This window comes from Octopus bimaculoides, chromosome 25, assembly GCF_046866305.1.
Source record: "Octopus bimaculoides isolate indiv1 chromosome 25, ASM4686630v1, whole genome shotgun sequence".
NCBI classification, from domain to species: Eukaryota; Metazoa; Mollusca; class Cephalopoda; order Octopoda; family Octopodidae; genus Octopus; species Octopus bimaculoides.
Window position 1 is genome coordinate 16,403,650 of NC_142952.1, and position 14,607 is coordinate 16,418,256.

Consider the following 14,607-nt stretch of genomic DNA (forward strand, 5'->3'; position numbering starts at 1 on the left):
CTCTCCAAAGACATATCAAACAAAATAGCTTTGAGTGGTAGTGGGAAGTGACACACTCTTTATGATTGATTGGTTACTGATTGGCTTCTGAAGTGAAAATTAATGTCCTATCTTATCCATATAATTAAGTCTGGGGACACTGATATCCCCAAGAGGAAATTATGGTCAGAACACACACAACTAATTCTATTGTATTTCTGTAAATAATAGAGCACCAGGCTAGGATAATTTATGGCATCGAGTTTAACATTGTTCACTCTCTCTGAGGTTGATATTTGGTTAAATATCAGTGATACAAAAGGGATAATTCAACTAACTTATTCCCTTTTCTTACAAAATTTGATTTTGTACTTAAGTGAAATTACCATTTCAGTGATACTGTTATGCAAATTCCTTGGAATAAACGTTGATTCCCAAATTATAATCACATTGCTATTGCCCCTTAAAAACAAGGATTTGACAGTTTCCCCATATTCTCTCATCAAAACTCCATTTACATGAGAAACTGTTTTTAATGTCAATTTAAAATATTTTTTTTGTTTTTCCTTGGAAAGAAATTATATTTGTTCAAAGATTAATCCTTTTTAATTAAATCAACTTTACATACATAAATATTTCCACCTATAACTTATTTTAACTTTTTTATACATTTTAAAAAAATTTATATATTTTGTACAACTCCTGATATGTCTTAAAAGAGATTGTGTGTGTGTGTGTGTTTGCACATGCACTTATTTGTAAACATTGAAAAAGATGAAGTGGCTGAGTATGTAAAGTGTTGTTGAATGGCTAATTCTGGTGTTGTGGTTGCTGTTCAGCTCCAAGACAGGCCTGAATTAGCAGTCCTATGATCAAAGGTGTGCCAGCCATGATCTCATTTTTGTGCATATCAGGGACTGCATTGACAGTATGGCATGATTTAAGGGAGAATTAGCTGTTATATTAGCAGATTAAGTAACCACATAGATGCTCCTACAACTGCTACCAGTGTTTTATAGTGTCTAAAGCTATTGAGAAATAGAAACCAGATATTCCGCAAAATGTCACCTGTAAATAGATTGTTGTTCAACCAGTTTTAATTGTTTAACTTTAGTTAAGAAGCAGCATCATAAACTTGCTGTGCAGCATCAAGGGAGCTGAAGAAAATGTATTTCAGTCATAATATGATCTGTCCCTTATGTACTGTCCCTGAAGACATGTTAACCTGGTCATGATGAGTTCAGGAAACAAAACATATTCAGCATATGTTGTGTATATGGGTGTGCGTATGTGTTAAAAATGACATCAAAAATTAGAATGTAGCATCCCAATTATTAGTCAACATTTAGGCCTCTAAAGTGCTCACTCAGTCTGCTAGAAATAGAAGCTAATTCATCTTCAAACTGCACGCTATCATAAATAAAAAAGAACAGATTTGATATATAGTTAGTCTCAGATATTTCTTAAATAGAAATGATCATAGGCTTTTACTCATCCAGAGTTGACTTAGTGTTAAAACAGCTATAGTTGATATAAATAACATTTAACAATTTGGAATTAAGTATGTTTTCATAGTCATCTTGAATGTAAGTCTTTTGTTTATTTATTTGTAACTGATTCAGCATCTCTTTAATAATAGATTGAAGTGGATTTCAAATGTATTTGTTGGGAGATATTAACCTCTTCCTGCTTGCTAAAACACACCTACTTCTGCGCCGCGCGCGCGCGCACACACACACACACACACACACACACACACACACACACACACACACACACACACACACACACACACGCACACTCCTCAACAGACCTACTGGCCCACTGCAAATGTAGGTTAGAGTTCTCAGCCTAAACTATATATAGACCTCTTCCTCCTCCCTCACTTATGATATGATGGCTCTAGTCCAAGCTTAGATTGATCATTTGTATACATCACTACTGTTTAGTTTTATGCTAGCTATTGTTGTAGCTATCTCAATGTGTGACAACAAGCCCTCCTTGTCATCATCTTCATTTCTATGGGATCACTCCACCTCTTTTCACTGTCCCCTCTTCCCTTCTTTCACAAACTTACAACTTAGCTGCTGACTTCCACTATTTTCTCTCTTCTTCATCAGCTTTACATCCTCTTTACTCATTCTATTCTCTTTCTCTCTTATTTTTATTCTTTCATCTCATTTTCTTGGTGGCATTTCCTTGCTCTATGTTTCTAGAATTAGATAAAATACTTAGTATTTAGTTTATGTCCTTTTGTGTTCAATTGAGAATCTCCCCGTTTGCCTTTCTTTGCGCCACTAAAATAAGTAATATATATATATATGGCAGGAATGGCAACAAAAGAAAGAAAGAGACCTCGATATTATGCAAATAGAGGAATTTATCTGTAAAAATATGTGACATTTATTCAGTAGCCATGATAAAACTCCGAGTTTCCGGAGTTTTATCATGGCTACTGAATAAGTGTCACATATTTTTACATATATATATATATATAATCAGTCAAGTAGTGGAATCATTTTAATCAAACTATATACACTCCTCTCAAAATTTCTGAATTTTTTTTTTTTATATGTCAGCAACTGTCATCATTATCATCATTTGTTACAGTTACACTAAATTTCTTGTAGTATTCAAGTTGGGGTACTTCACATTCTGAGTTCAAATTCAGCCAAGACCAATTTTGGCTTTCGCCCCTCCTGGGTTAATAAAATATTGTACTAATCAAGTACTGGAGTTGGATCTTCCAACCACTTGAAGTTTTTCAAATTTTCACCAGATTTTTTTTTTTTTTTTTTTTTTAATGTAGTTCTGATGGCAAAAATCACATTCATTTCCCCCTAGAAATTAAGAATAAAGAAGTTACAAGCTTCTAAAGTTATGTGATTTTAGCCAATTAAATTTATTTTTTGTGAACATATCATAGGTTGGAACTGTCTGCTGGCATGGAAATCAGTAAAGATAAAGATAAGGCAATCAAAGCAAAACCTTTATGTGGTCTCTCGACCTGCTAGAAATAGCAGCTAAATCTTCATTAAACTGCACCATAATATCTAAAAAAAAAACCCCAGAAAGGACAACACATGATGTAATTGTGGGTTTGGCATTTTTCATTCATAATTTGAACACCAATGCATCATAATGTCCTAAATTCCCAGTGACCCTATGTTTATTATATATATAATCATGAACACTTTATATGTCTTATTAATATGTGCTCAGTGTTATGTGTCAGAAAAATGCTTCGTCTTTCATCCTTCTGAGATCAATAAAATAAAATATCAATGAAGTTAATGGTATCAGCTGAACCCCTCCCTTCAGAACTGCTGACCTTGTTCTATATTAGAAACCAAAAGGGACAAGCTGAGAGAATTGTTAGCATGCTGGATAAAATGTTTGGTGCCATGTTGTCTGTCTTTGCATTCTGAGTTCAAATTCCACCAAGGTCGACTTTGCCTTTCATCCTTTCAGGGTCAGTAGATTAAGTACCAGTGAAACACTGGGGTCGATGTAATCAACTAGTCCTCTCCTCACAATTTTCAGGCCTTGCGCCTTTAGTAGAAAAAATTATTACAATTACTATTGTTTAAGGTAGTGAGCTGGCAGAATCGTTAGCACACTGGACAAAATGCTTAGCAGTATTTCGCTCATTGCTATATTCTCAGTTCAAATTCCGTCAAGGTCGACTTTGCTTTTCATCCTTTTGGGTCGATAAATTAAGTACCAGTTACAAACTGGGGTCAATGTAATCAACTAGTTCCCCTTCTCCAAAATTTGAGGCCTTGTGCCTATAGTAGAAAGGATTATTATTATCAAGGCAGCAAAATGCTTAGTGGCTTTCGTCTATCTTTACATAGAGTTCAAATGCCACCAAGGTCAGTTTTGCCTTTTATCCTTTCAGGGATAATGAAATAAGTACCAGTTAAACACTGGAGTTGACGTAATTGACTTATCTCCCCACCCCCCAAAAAAAATTCCTGGCCTTCTGTGGTGACCTAGCAGTATCATTAGCACACCATGGAAAATGCTTAGCAGTGTTTTGTCCGTCTTGACATACTGAGTCCAAATTCCATCGAAGTTGACTTTGCCTTTCATCTGCTTGTGGTTAATAAAATAAGTACCAGTTGAGCACTGGGATCGATGTACTCAGCCGCTCTTCTGAAATTGCTGGCCTTGTGCCAAAGTTTGAAATAATTATTATTATTATTGCAGCAAGCTGACAGAATTGTTAGCATGCTGGACAAAATGCTCATCTGGCTTTATGTTCAAATTCCTCCAAGGTCTGTCTTTTATTTTTGGTGGGGATCAATGAAATAAGTACCAGCTAATCACTGGAGTCAATATAATTGACTAGTTCCTTCCTCCAGAATTTCAGGCCTTGTGGCTGAAATTTTGGGGCAGGGATTATTATTGTGGTAGAAAGGTTTATTAAAGGTAACAGAAAGGATCATCATCATCATTATTATCTTTGTGGTGGTTGGTGGCAGAACTGATAAGACATCTAACAGAATGCTTTATTATGTTTACATTCAGAAATCAGATCCTGCCTTGATCAACTTTGCCAGCCAAATACTGAGGTTGATTTAATAGGCTACATTTATCTTTATTTGTATCTTTTAGAAATTATTATGTTGCTAAGTACCTTTGATAAAATATGGCCATCACACATTATGGCTTGTCAAAATCAGTATTTTTGATACTACAAGATCTCTGAGTAATCTACATTTAGGTGTGTGTGTGTTTTATCCGATTGAGTGGTATTAATTTAAATAAAACGAACACCCTAAGATGGTTTCTGCTTTTGTGACATGTTATCAATAATCTTACTTTCAACCTTGAATGTGTGTGTGTGTGTGTGAAGGAGAGAGAGTGGGGAGGACATGCTATAGATAGAAAAGGTAGGGTTTGATGTATGTATGTAAAACACAAAGAAAACTGGTTATATTTTGCCCTTCTAACATCTCTGTTATAGCAAGTGCGCAGTGGTCGTTGTAGTTGAGAGGGAGGGAAGTGTTGAAGGAGGAGATGCTTCATGTGCTCATTTGTTGTGAATCGGTCCAATTAGTAAACAACTGCCTCCTTACTCACATAGCTTTATTGAAAGGAAATGTAAAACAACTCTTCACTACATTGTAAATCATCTTTGTCTTCTAGTTTAGTTTTGTCACTATGTGTGTGAATATATATATGTTTGTCTTTGTGTGCAAATTAGTCTATATTTATTTTCTGGAGTATAACTATTTTTGTGTTTATATGTTTAAATGCATTTAGTTGGTTGAGTGTGTTCATGCTTTTACATACATCTGTATTCACGCGGGCATATTTATGTTTGCATGTATGTGTTCATATGTGCATTTTTCAAAAACTTATTCTTTTTGCCTGTCAATGATTAACATTTGTCCTTGGTACAAGTAACAAGAAGAAGGATTTCTAACGTAGGTCCAAGACTACAAATCTTGGAGGAAAGTTAGTTCAGTTAAATCAACCTCACTACTTGATTGGTGCCTTTTTTTTTTCTTTCTAACTCAACCCTAGAAAAGATGAAAGGCTTAGTAGTTCACCTTAATGATATTTGAACTCGGCACAGAAATATATAACCAGATAGCAATTATTTAATCTGTTACTGAACCAATTTTGCCATAATTAATGATGTTTCTAATTTAGGCACGGGGCCTGCATGGTATTTTTTTTATTTATCTATTTGGAAAGGATGACAAAGTTGACATTGACAGGATTTGAACTCAGAATATAAAGAAGCAGGACAAATGCTGCAGAGCATTATTTTTTCTTGATACTATAACAATACTTCCAATAGCAACAACAGCAGTGATGGTAATGATAATTATTATAATGATGATGATGATAATGGTTTTTGATTTAAACAAAGCCAACAATTTTATGGAGAGGGGTTTAGTTGCTTGATATCATTGACCCTAGTGCTTCAGTGGTACTGTATTGCCCCTGGAAGAATGAAAGGCAAAGTTGACATTGGTGGGATTTGAACTTAGAATGTATAGTGCCACAAAGCATTTTTTTCAATACTCTATCGATTCTACTTGCTCAGTAATAATAATGGTGTTTTCTTCTTTATTTCCACGAAGGTAACAGATGAGAATTTATAGGGACAGATTACAAAATGTATGGGCAATTACATATGAATGAATAATAGTCCCCAGAGGGGAGGAGGTCTGCTTCTGTGAGCCAATCAATGACCACCATGGATCCACTGACTACTTTCATTCACCTTTCAGTAAATCTATTGGAAAACAGCATTTATTACTTCACTCTCACCTTTCTCTCCAAGTAAAACTTTAAAAAAGTTTATGAGGGTTTGACTGGAGAATGGAACATTCTATCTCCAATCTTTTCAATGATTCACCATAAAATCTCTTTCATCATGCCACCAGAAAGAAAGAGAGAAAGGAAAACTGTCTACCCTTGCCAACCAAATGAAGGCAACAGAGTAATCTTCACAATGGGATCAGCCAATAGCCCTCCACATGACAACAGTTTTATCAAATAACTTGCATTTTGAATGAGTATGCAAAACAGTTTTGTTGCTTTGTATGCATCTTGGACAGACTTGTCTAACAACATTTCCATGCCTTTATGTCTCCCAGTTTTTCTAGGATAGCTTCCTGTCATCCCATACTGAATGTGACTGAGTATCCAGCTCATGATTTCATGTCAGTTCCTGTCCCTATGAAATTCTGGTTTGAACCAGGCCCAAAGCAGTTTCATTAGTTTGTTGATCCAATGTCCCATGACAATATCTGTTGCCATGGACCTGCCTCTCCAGATACCAAGTTGCAAACCCACTCTCTTTGGGTTAAATTTTGGTCTTGTCACTCCCTCAAAAGAGAATAAGGCTATTTGTAGCTTTTCAAATGTTTTTATCAACTTTAATATAACTGTTTTCCTATCGTAGGGGTTGTAGTTTAGTCCTAGGTCAGCCCTGATTGAATAGATCTATGGTAAAAAGTTTTCCAGTTGCGATCATCCTACCTACTTTTATATAAACTCTCCAATGTGTCCTTCCTTTTTAAAGATGATAGGATGTAACACGAGGGAAATTTGGCTGCTATATTTCGAAGGTTGAGCAACAACATATTCCCTCATTGGATGATGATTGGTGGTGATTGATAAAAAGTATCAGATGTTGGTAGTAAAGACAGACTGACTAGCAACCACAGCAGAAAAATTACTTTATTCCTGATATTGCTAAATTATCCAGAAATGGAAGGAAATTCCATTGTTGCTATGACTTAATCAATTTAGAGTAGCTTTTATCCTTTTTTTTTCTTCTCTTTTTTTAATATTATAGTAATTTATCTATCAGCTTTGTTGATTCTCTTTCTCTTCATAGCTGGTCTAAGATGGGTTGCTATCAAAAGGGTTAAATGCCATTTTGAAATCTTAACTAAACTAACAAGTGAGCAAAATTATTCTTTTTCTCATTGCCATCACTATTGAGCTGGCAGAGTCAGTAGCACACCAGGCAAAAGGCTTGGCAGTACTTCACCCCTCATTACATTCTGAGTTTAAATTCTGCCAAGGTTGACTTTGCTTTCATCTTTTTTGGGGGATCGATAAACTAAGTACTAGTGAAACACTGGGATCAATGTAATCAATTAGTCCCCTACCCCAAAATTTCAGGCCTTGTACTTTTAGTAGAAGTAAGGCATTGAGCTGGCAGGATTGTTATCACACTGGACAAAATGCTTAGTGATATTTCTTTTGACTTTGCATGCTGAGTTTTACAAAGGCTGCTGAGGTCAACTTTGCTTTTCATGCTTTCATAGTTGATAAAATAAGTACCAGTCGAGCACTGGGGTTGATGTAATCGACTAACCCTTTCTCCTAAAATTGCTGGTCTTGTTCCAAGATTTAAAACCATTATCATAACTGCAAGTAATATCATCACTATCACTATCAATAGGTGCAGTATGGCCAAGTAGTTAAGTTTGCTTTGCAACCATGTGGTTCAATCCTCCTGTGGCATTTTGGGCAAATGTCACATTTTGTAGCCTCAGTTTCACTCAAACCTTGTGAGCAAAGGCAGATTGAAACTGTGGGAGCCTGCTGGATTGATTGCACCAAGAATTCAAGGGTACAACTTTGTCACACTGATTTTGCCTGAGAATTACATTAAGGGTACATGTGTTTGTGGAATGCTCAACTATTTACACTTTGATTCAGGAGCAAGTAATTCAGTTGACTGAATGACTGAATACATATCGTCAGAACTGAGTTAGACCCACCTACTAATAATAACACCATTAAGGCTTTGTAAGGGTTTACATCTGATGAAATTAAAGCATTTTGAGTCTCATAAAGTTTAGATTATTTTTGTATTCCTGTTTTTTTTTTTTATATTGAAGTCAGTTTTTCATCGAATCAAACGTTGCTTCTGTTTCCTTGGTTAAACCATTTCATTTTCTGTATATTATGTTGTTAAAGTTATTTGAGAAAATTTTAATTTCCCCCCCCCCCCCCCCCCCCCATTATCACATTTTGTGAGAATATAGGTATCATTGTTTTCAGTTTTATTTTCTATTTCTTTTGGCAAATAAAACATGAAAAGTGATATCAAATTATTATTAATTGGGTTTTGAAATGATGATGTGTAATTATGAAGAACCTTTTACTTTTCCAAATTGCCAATTTCTTGCTGAGTACAAATTATTACTTATATACTGTTATTACATTTAAAAATTTATCGTACATAAACTAAATGGTTATTACAGATCATGTATTACATATATAATTATCCTGTAATGAATGGCCCACAGCAAAGATTACTTGAGAGAAGAATAAGATAAAGCAGTTGGCAGTATTTCATAACCAAAGAAACATTCTCTTTCTCTCTCTCTCTATCTCTCTCACCCCCACCCCCCTCATTTACGCTCCTCAGTAAATTTTAATCGCTTTAGAAAGCAAATTTTAAAATTGAATTGTATTAGAATTGAATATTACATATTCCCATATTTTTTCTCACAACTATTTCATGTAGAATAATTTTTTGTATTCATTTTTCTTTTAACAGAAATAAATGTCTGAATGAGAAGCGTCGGCGAGAGCAGGAAAATACTTATATCGAAGAACTTGCAGAGTTAATCTCGGCAAGTGTCACCGATATGAGCTCATTCTCAGTGAAGCCTGATAAGTGTGCAATACTGCAAGAAACGGTGAACCAGATCAAACAGATCAAAAGTGGTTGGTATCTTTTATGTTTTACTTGTTTCAGTCATTAGACTGCAGCCATGCTGAAACACCACCTTGAAGAATTTTTAGTTGAATAAATTGACCCCAGTACATTTTCTTTTTTATTTAAAGTCTGGTACTCATTCTATCAGTCTCCTTTGTTGAACCACAAAATTACAAGAGCATAAACACACCAACATCAACTGTCAAGCAGTAGTGGGGGGACAGACAGACACACACACACACAGATACATATATATAAATGATACAAATTAGATATTTTTTCAAATGCAGAATTGCCATTAGAACAGCAGAAATACTGGGTACATTAGCCTTAAAAAGCGGAAAAATTTGTCAACAACCAGCCATGGGACTTGGTAATGGTGACTACAGTGAGATGCATATGGAAAAAGTTCTTGGAACTGAGTAGCATACTTTTGAGTACTAATAGACTGTCACTGTGACTGAAGGAAATGATGTATGTTGCATGTGTGGAGAGTGCTTATGATTTATAAGAGTGAGACATGAGTAATGAACACAAAGTAGCAGCAGAGAAGGCTCTAAAGAACAGAAACTAGACTGATTCAGTGGATGAGAGAAGGGAAAAAGAGTGAGTTTGGGAATAGAACCAGTGATGGATCTTGTGAAGAGAAATGGAACAAGATAGCTTGATCATATGCTGAAGAAGTCTGAGAGGAGTGATGGAAATTAATGTGGAAGGAAGTAGCAGAAAGGGAAAGGCTAAGTAAGACATGGCTAAAGTTGATGGTGGAGGAAATAAAGGCAGGGGGTTGGTTAAGGGCCTGCAAAGCTTAAACTTCCAATTTAGTAGGGAAAATATGCTTGGTATATTTTGTTATTGTGAAACTTATGTAAATATTTCATTCCTCTAATAGTACTGTTATTCAGAAAGGCATGAATATCTTGCAATCTTTTCCCCCGTATCTTTTAAATCAGAGGCCCTATACATCTATAAGACATGAACATTATTATTAAAACTATTTAGAATGTGATAAGATTGTTGGGATTTATATTAGTGTTCAAGTTTCATCCACCCATCCCTCCCACTCCCCTCACTGTCCAGGATAGATAGAATTCGTACCAGTAATATATTGATTTTAATTCAATCTATTCACCATTGTTTTTTTTTTTTTGTTTTTTTTCTTTAAATATACTTTGTGTCCAGTCAAAAGGAATTAGGTTGTTGATATGGTCCAGTAGTGCTAACAGTTATCATTAGAGCTACTTTTGTTGTTACCTCTAATACAATTGAGATTCTTCTCCACATTTTGGTTTCATTAATATTTGTGTTTTATGACAGGAACTTTGATGTTGGAATCTATATGACTTTACTAATAACCTTGAGAAAGACAAACTTCACAACCTCCTGTTCTCTCTCCCTTCTAGATATTTTACATCATTTTTACTTTCATGGAAGATTCAAAACATTTGAAGTAAGAGTATGGGGTGGATCTTCCGGATCTTTGTGATTTGACGGGCAACATTTTTTTATGTAGTGTTTTTGGTACCGAAACACTTTCAAACTTCGAATACTTGTATATTTTGTGTTATAGAACAGATAAAAAATTTTGTATTTAAAGTTATTTCATGTAAAAAATTGTCGTATTTCGGTAATTTCAACCAATCACTGACGTCTATTGAGGTGAAAACAATTACGCCGTGGAATGTAAACAATGGTGTTACGGGATTGTTTCCCTTGAATAAAATTAGTGCCGTTGTTTGTCAACAACAACTATCAGCGGTATATTTTTCGTTTGTCACTGTTATTTATGACATCGTTTGTGCGTTTGTACTGGTTTTAGCTTTAGGGTTTTAGGGTTAGGGTTCAGGTTTTAGAGTTAGGGTTAGTTTTAGGATTACGATTAGGGTTATGATTATTTTTGCCATAACCCGAACCCTAACCCTAAAACCCGAACCCTAACCCTAAAACCCTAAACCATTACTAGGGAATAATGATATAATTAAACAGGGAATAATACACTTGACACCGAACAGCACTAACTGTATTCAGCTGAATAGACGTCAGTGATTGGTTGAAATTACAGAAATACGACAACTTTAACATGAAATAACTTTCGATGTACAATTTTTTGTTAAGAAGGTTAAGAGAAGAAGTTGTTTTATATAACACATTCTACCAGTGTCCCAAGTTTGAAAGTGTTTCATTAAGAAAACAAATGTTGCCCGTCAAATCGCAAAGATCCGATCTTCTTACAAAGAAGACAGCAGTGATTATTAGAGGGTTAAAGTGCTACATGTTGATGGTAAAAGGTATCTATTATGGATATAGACAAGGAAGAGATGGAATTAAAGCTAGATGTGTTGCATCTTAAGGACAAAATGGCACATGAATGAGACACTTGGAGAAAGGTTATGGAGTAGGAAAGCATTAAAACTATGACAGCAATGGACATTTGTTATTGTTTCTGTTTGAGATGTGTTTGGAAAGTACGCTAGGTATCTCTGTTGTCTGTCTGCAGGAAGATTATATTTCTTCAAATTAACTGAGGTCTCTGCCTCACAACCTGCACATTAGTTAGTAAAACTGTGGGATCAGAGGAAACTAATGTGAGCAAATAATTGAAACTGTGTTATAAACTTTGTTGTGACAAACAAGTTTCTTATGGTACCCTTCATGGGATAGAGAGAGAGATGAAATGTCTACAGGTACTGATTAATAAATACAGATGAGAGGGCCAGAAAGATGAAGGGGATAAGGAATGGGAAAGGAGCAGTAACAAGTGTTAATGGAGGGGGCACAGCAGTCAGAGTGAGAGAAAAAGTAATGTCAATAGATTTGAAACATCGAGGGAAAGAGTTACTGACAGGGAAACACTTTATACCCACATGGGCATGCAGATATATATATATATTATATGGACATACACATATATTTAAATACAAGTGAATATACATTCATGTTTATGTTAACATTATAAACACAATTACACAATAACCTGCATATATTTCTCTTGTCATCAACATTAGTGTCTCCCCAGTCGACTGTCTGCCTCATTGTGTTGCTAGACCTGTAAACCTTCCTGGATGACAGTATTCAGTATTGCATATTAACCAAATTCACTCAGAAAATGTCAACAGCTTATAAACCTATTTACTTAACAATTGATTAGTTTGAAAGAACATAGTACAAAATTTATTTTAAATCTCTATAGAAACATTGATTTCTTCTAACTTGCCACAATGATGATGATGATGATTATTATTATTATTGTTTGTTGCTATTAAGTTTTGGAGAAGAGTATAACTGACTTCCCTGTTTGTATTACTGCAACTTATTTTATGAAGTTCAGAGGGATAAATGACAAATTCAGCACTTAATATTGGGTGTGATTTGAACTCAAATTTGGCAGGCAGTTAATTCCTAAAGCATCCAGTTTGGCATTCCATTATTCCTAGCAATCTCCTGTGGTTTTTTTTTATTATTTTGTTAATTGTTTAAAAAAAAAAAAAAAAGGAATGGGGTTATGAAATCTAAGTAACAGGGTAATAATTAGCTTAGTTGGATGAGTAGAAGGGAATCAAGCATAATACCCACCTCTCTTTTATCTTTAGATAAAACTGAACAGATATCTAGCTCTCTTCACCTTCAAACACCTTATGAAAGCAACATATTTAGAAAAAAAATTTTTTAATCTCAAGGTAATGACTAATAGAAAGGTGGAGATAGCCACCTCTGGTCATGTCACAACAGTAACAAAAAACAGCTTGTTCATAGCTTTATTTAGTGAAGAGGGGTAACATATGTTCTGTATTAATGTGTTGTCACTCTGAGCAACATATGTTAGTAAATAAAAGCCTTGTTTTAATGAAGCTTTTTCTCTTCTTTTTGTTGAAACGATCAACAAAATATCAATATATGTGAAACATGAATGTTATTTGAACAAGGGAGAAGTGGCAGGTAATAAATTTCTTTAGTTGGGGTAGGGAGGTGGTAGAAAGGGTGGCATCTGACTGCTGGCCCAACAATATTTATTCTTGTCTCATTTCCTGAGTTCAAATCTTAACATTGCTTTTCTCTAAGTATTAATTTTGTATTGGAGTCAGTTCAGTGAAACTAATACTCAATGATATTGTAAAAATATTTAAATCATGTTTGTAGTAGCTTCAGAATAGTATCAAAACCTCACAGCTATTGTGGCTTTTCATTCCCTTAAACCAGGAGGTGGTAACAGGTGCACCTCAGACCTTTTATAAAAAAAAAAAAAGTTCAATGTATTTGTGGGACATTGAACAGTTGATAGTTTTTTGAGATAAGTCTTTTGTGTTATGATCGTTTAATTTCAGCTTACAGAATGTATTGTCAGAAATGGAAAGGGAGAGTGGATATTTAGAAACATTTTTATAAGCTATGACATAATATACATGTGGGCTGAGGCAAGAGTAAAAGAATCTCAAGTGGGACATTTCAAAAAGAAGTCACTGGTCGCTGTCTTAAATAAGTATTAATTTAATGCCTTTGTTTTTTTAATGTGCTTTTATTTTGATTGCCAAGAATTAAACTTGAAAATTGCATAATACATGCAACATCATAATTTATGAGGATCAAATTGTCTTTCATTGGAGAGTTTAACTCTAGCATTCAAATTACTCTGTCAAGTGTAATGTATATTTATTCACATTATTTTGAATTTATCCTGCATTATCTCATAACTTCAAGATTTCAATGGTGTTACTGTTTATTTTTAAAATAACATTGTAGGGTAGGTGTGAGAGGCCTGATTTGACCATTTTCTACATAAAACAGGTAAAATATTTGGGCCTGATATGGTTGGTTTTAAATACTAAAGGTTTAATACTTATGATTGATTAAAGTTGTATTAATCTATGAAGCTTTAGGACTTGCTGCAGATGTGGTCCTTTGTTGTGTACCTTAAGACTCCAAGTCCTGCCAAGGCTAACTTTGCCTTCTATCTTTCCCAGGTTAATAAGGTATAAATATTGGGCTGATTTAACCCTTTGCATTTAAACTAGCCTTGTCCAACCCAAATATTCAACTTGTTTTATGTTTAAAGCAACTACATCCAGCCTGTTATGCATACCCTGGAAAGTCGTTATCTCAAAGCTACAAGATAATGCATGATTAATCCCAAATTACATGAATAAATAAGCATTTCATTTGACAGAGTAACCTGAATTCTAAAGGGTTAAACAGTTATATCATCCTGAACTTTTGTGGTCTTGTTCATCTATAAGAAGTTAATGACTACAGTTGTTTATACAATTATTAATATCAAACTGAAGAGCTGTTGGGTGGAAATATCAGTACTTTCATGCTATAAAATTATATTTTATAAAAATTCTTTTCTAATGGCACACAAAATTGTTCTATTTAGTGAACTTTTAATCTGTGGAGTTTGAAGAACTTTCCAAATTAGATAGATA

General features: G+C 34.5%; 1 protein-coding gene across 22 annotated transcripts in view; it reads left to right on the forward strand.

Moving 5' to 3' along the window:
- LOC106869828 (uncharacterized) overlaps positions 1-14,607 on the forward strand; it is a 484,455-nt gene that overhangs the window by 354,889 nt on the left and 114,959 nt on the right. For all 22 annotated transcript variants that reach the window (XM_052976406.2, XM_052976408.2, XM_052976409.2 and 19 more), the window contains one exon: positions 9,026-9,195. In XM_052976406.2, the coding sequence (XP_052832366.1) occupies positions 9,026-9,195 (170 nt within the window). The remainder of the gene's footprint in view (positions 1-9,025; positions 9,196-14,607) is intronic.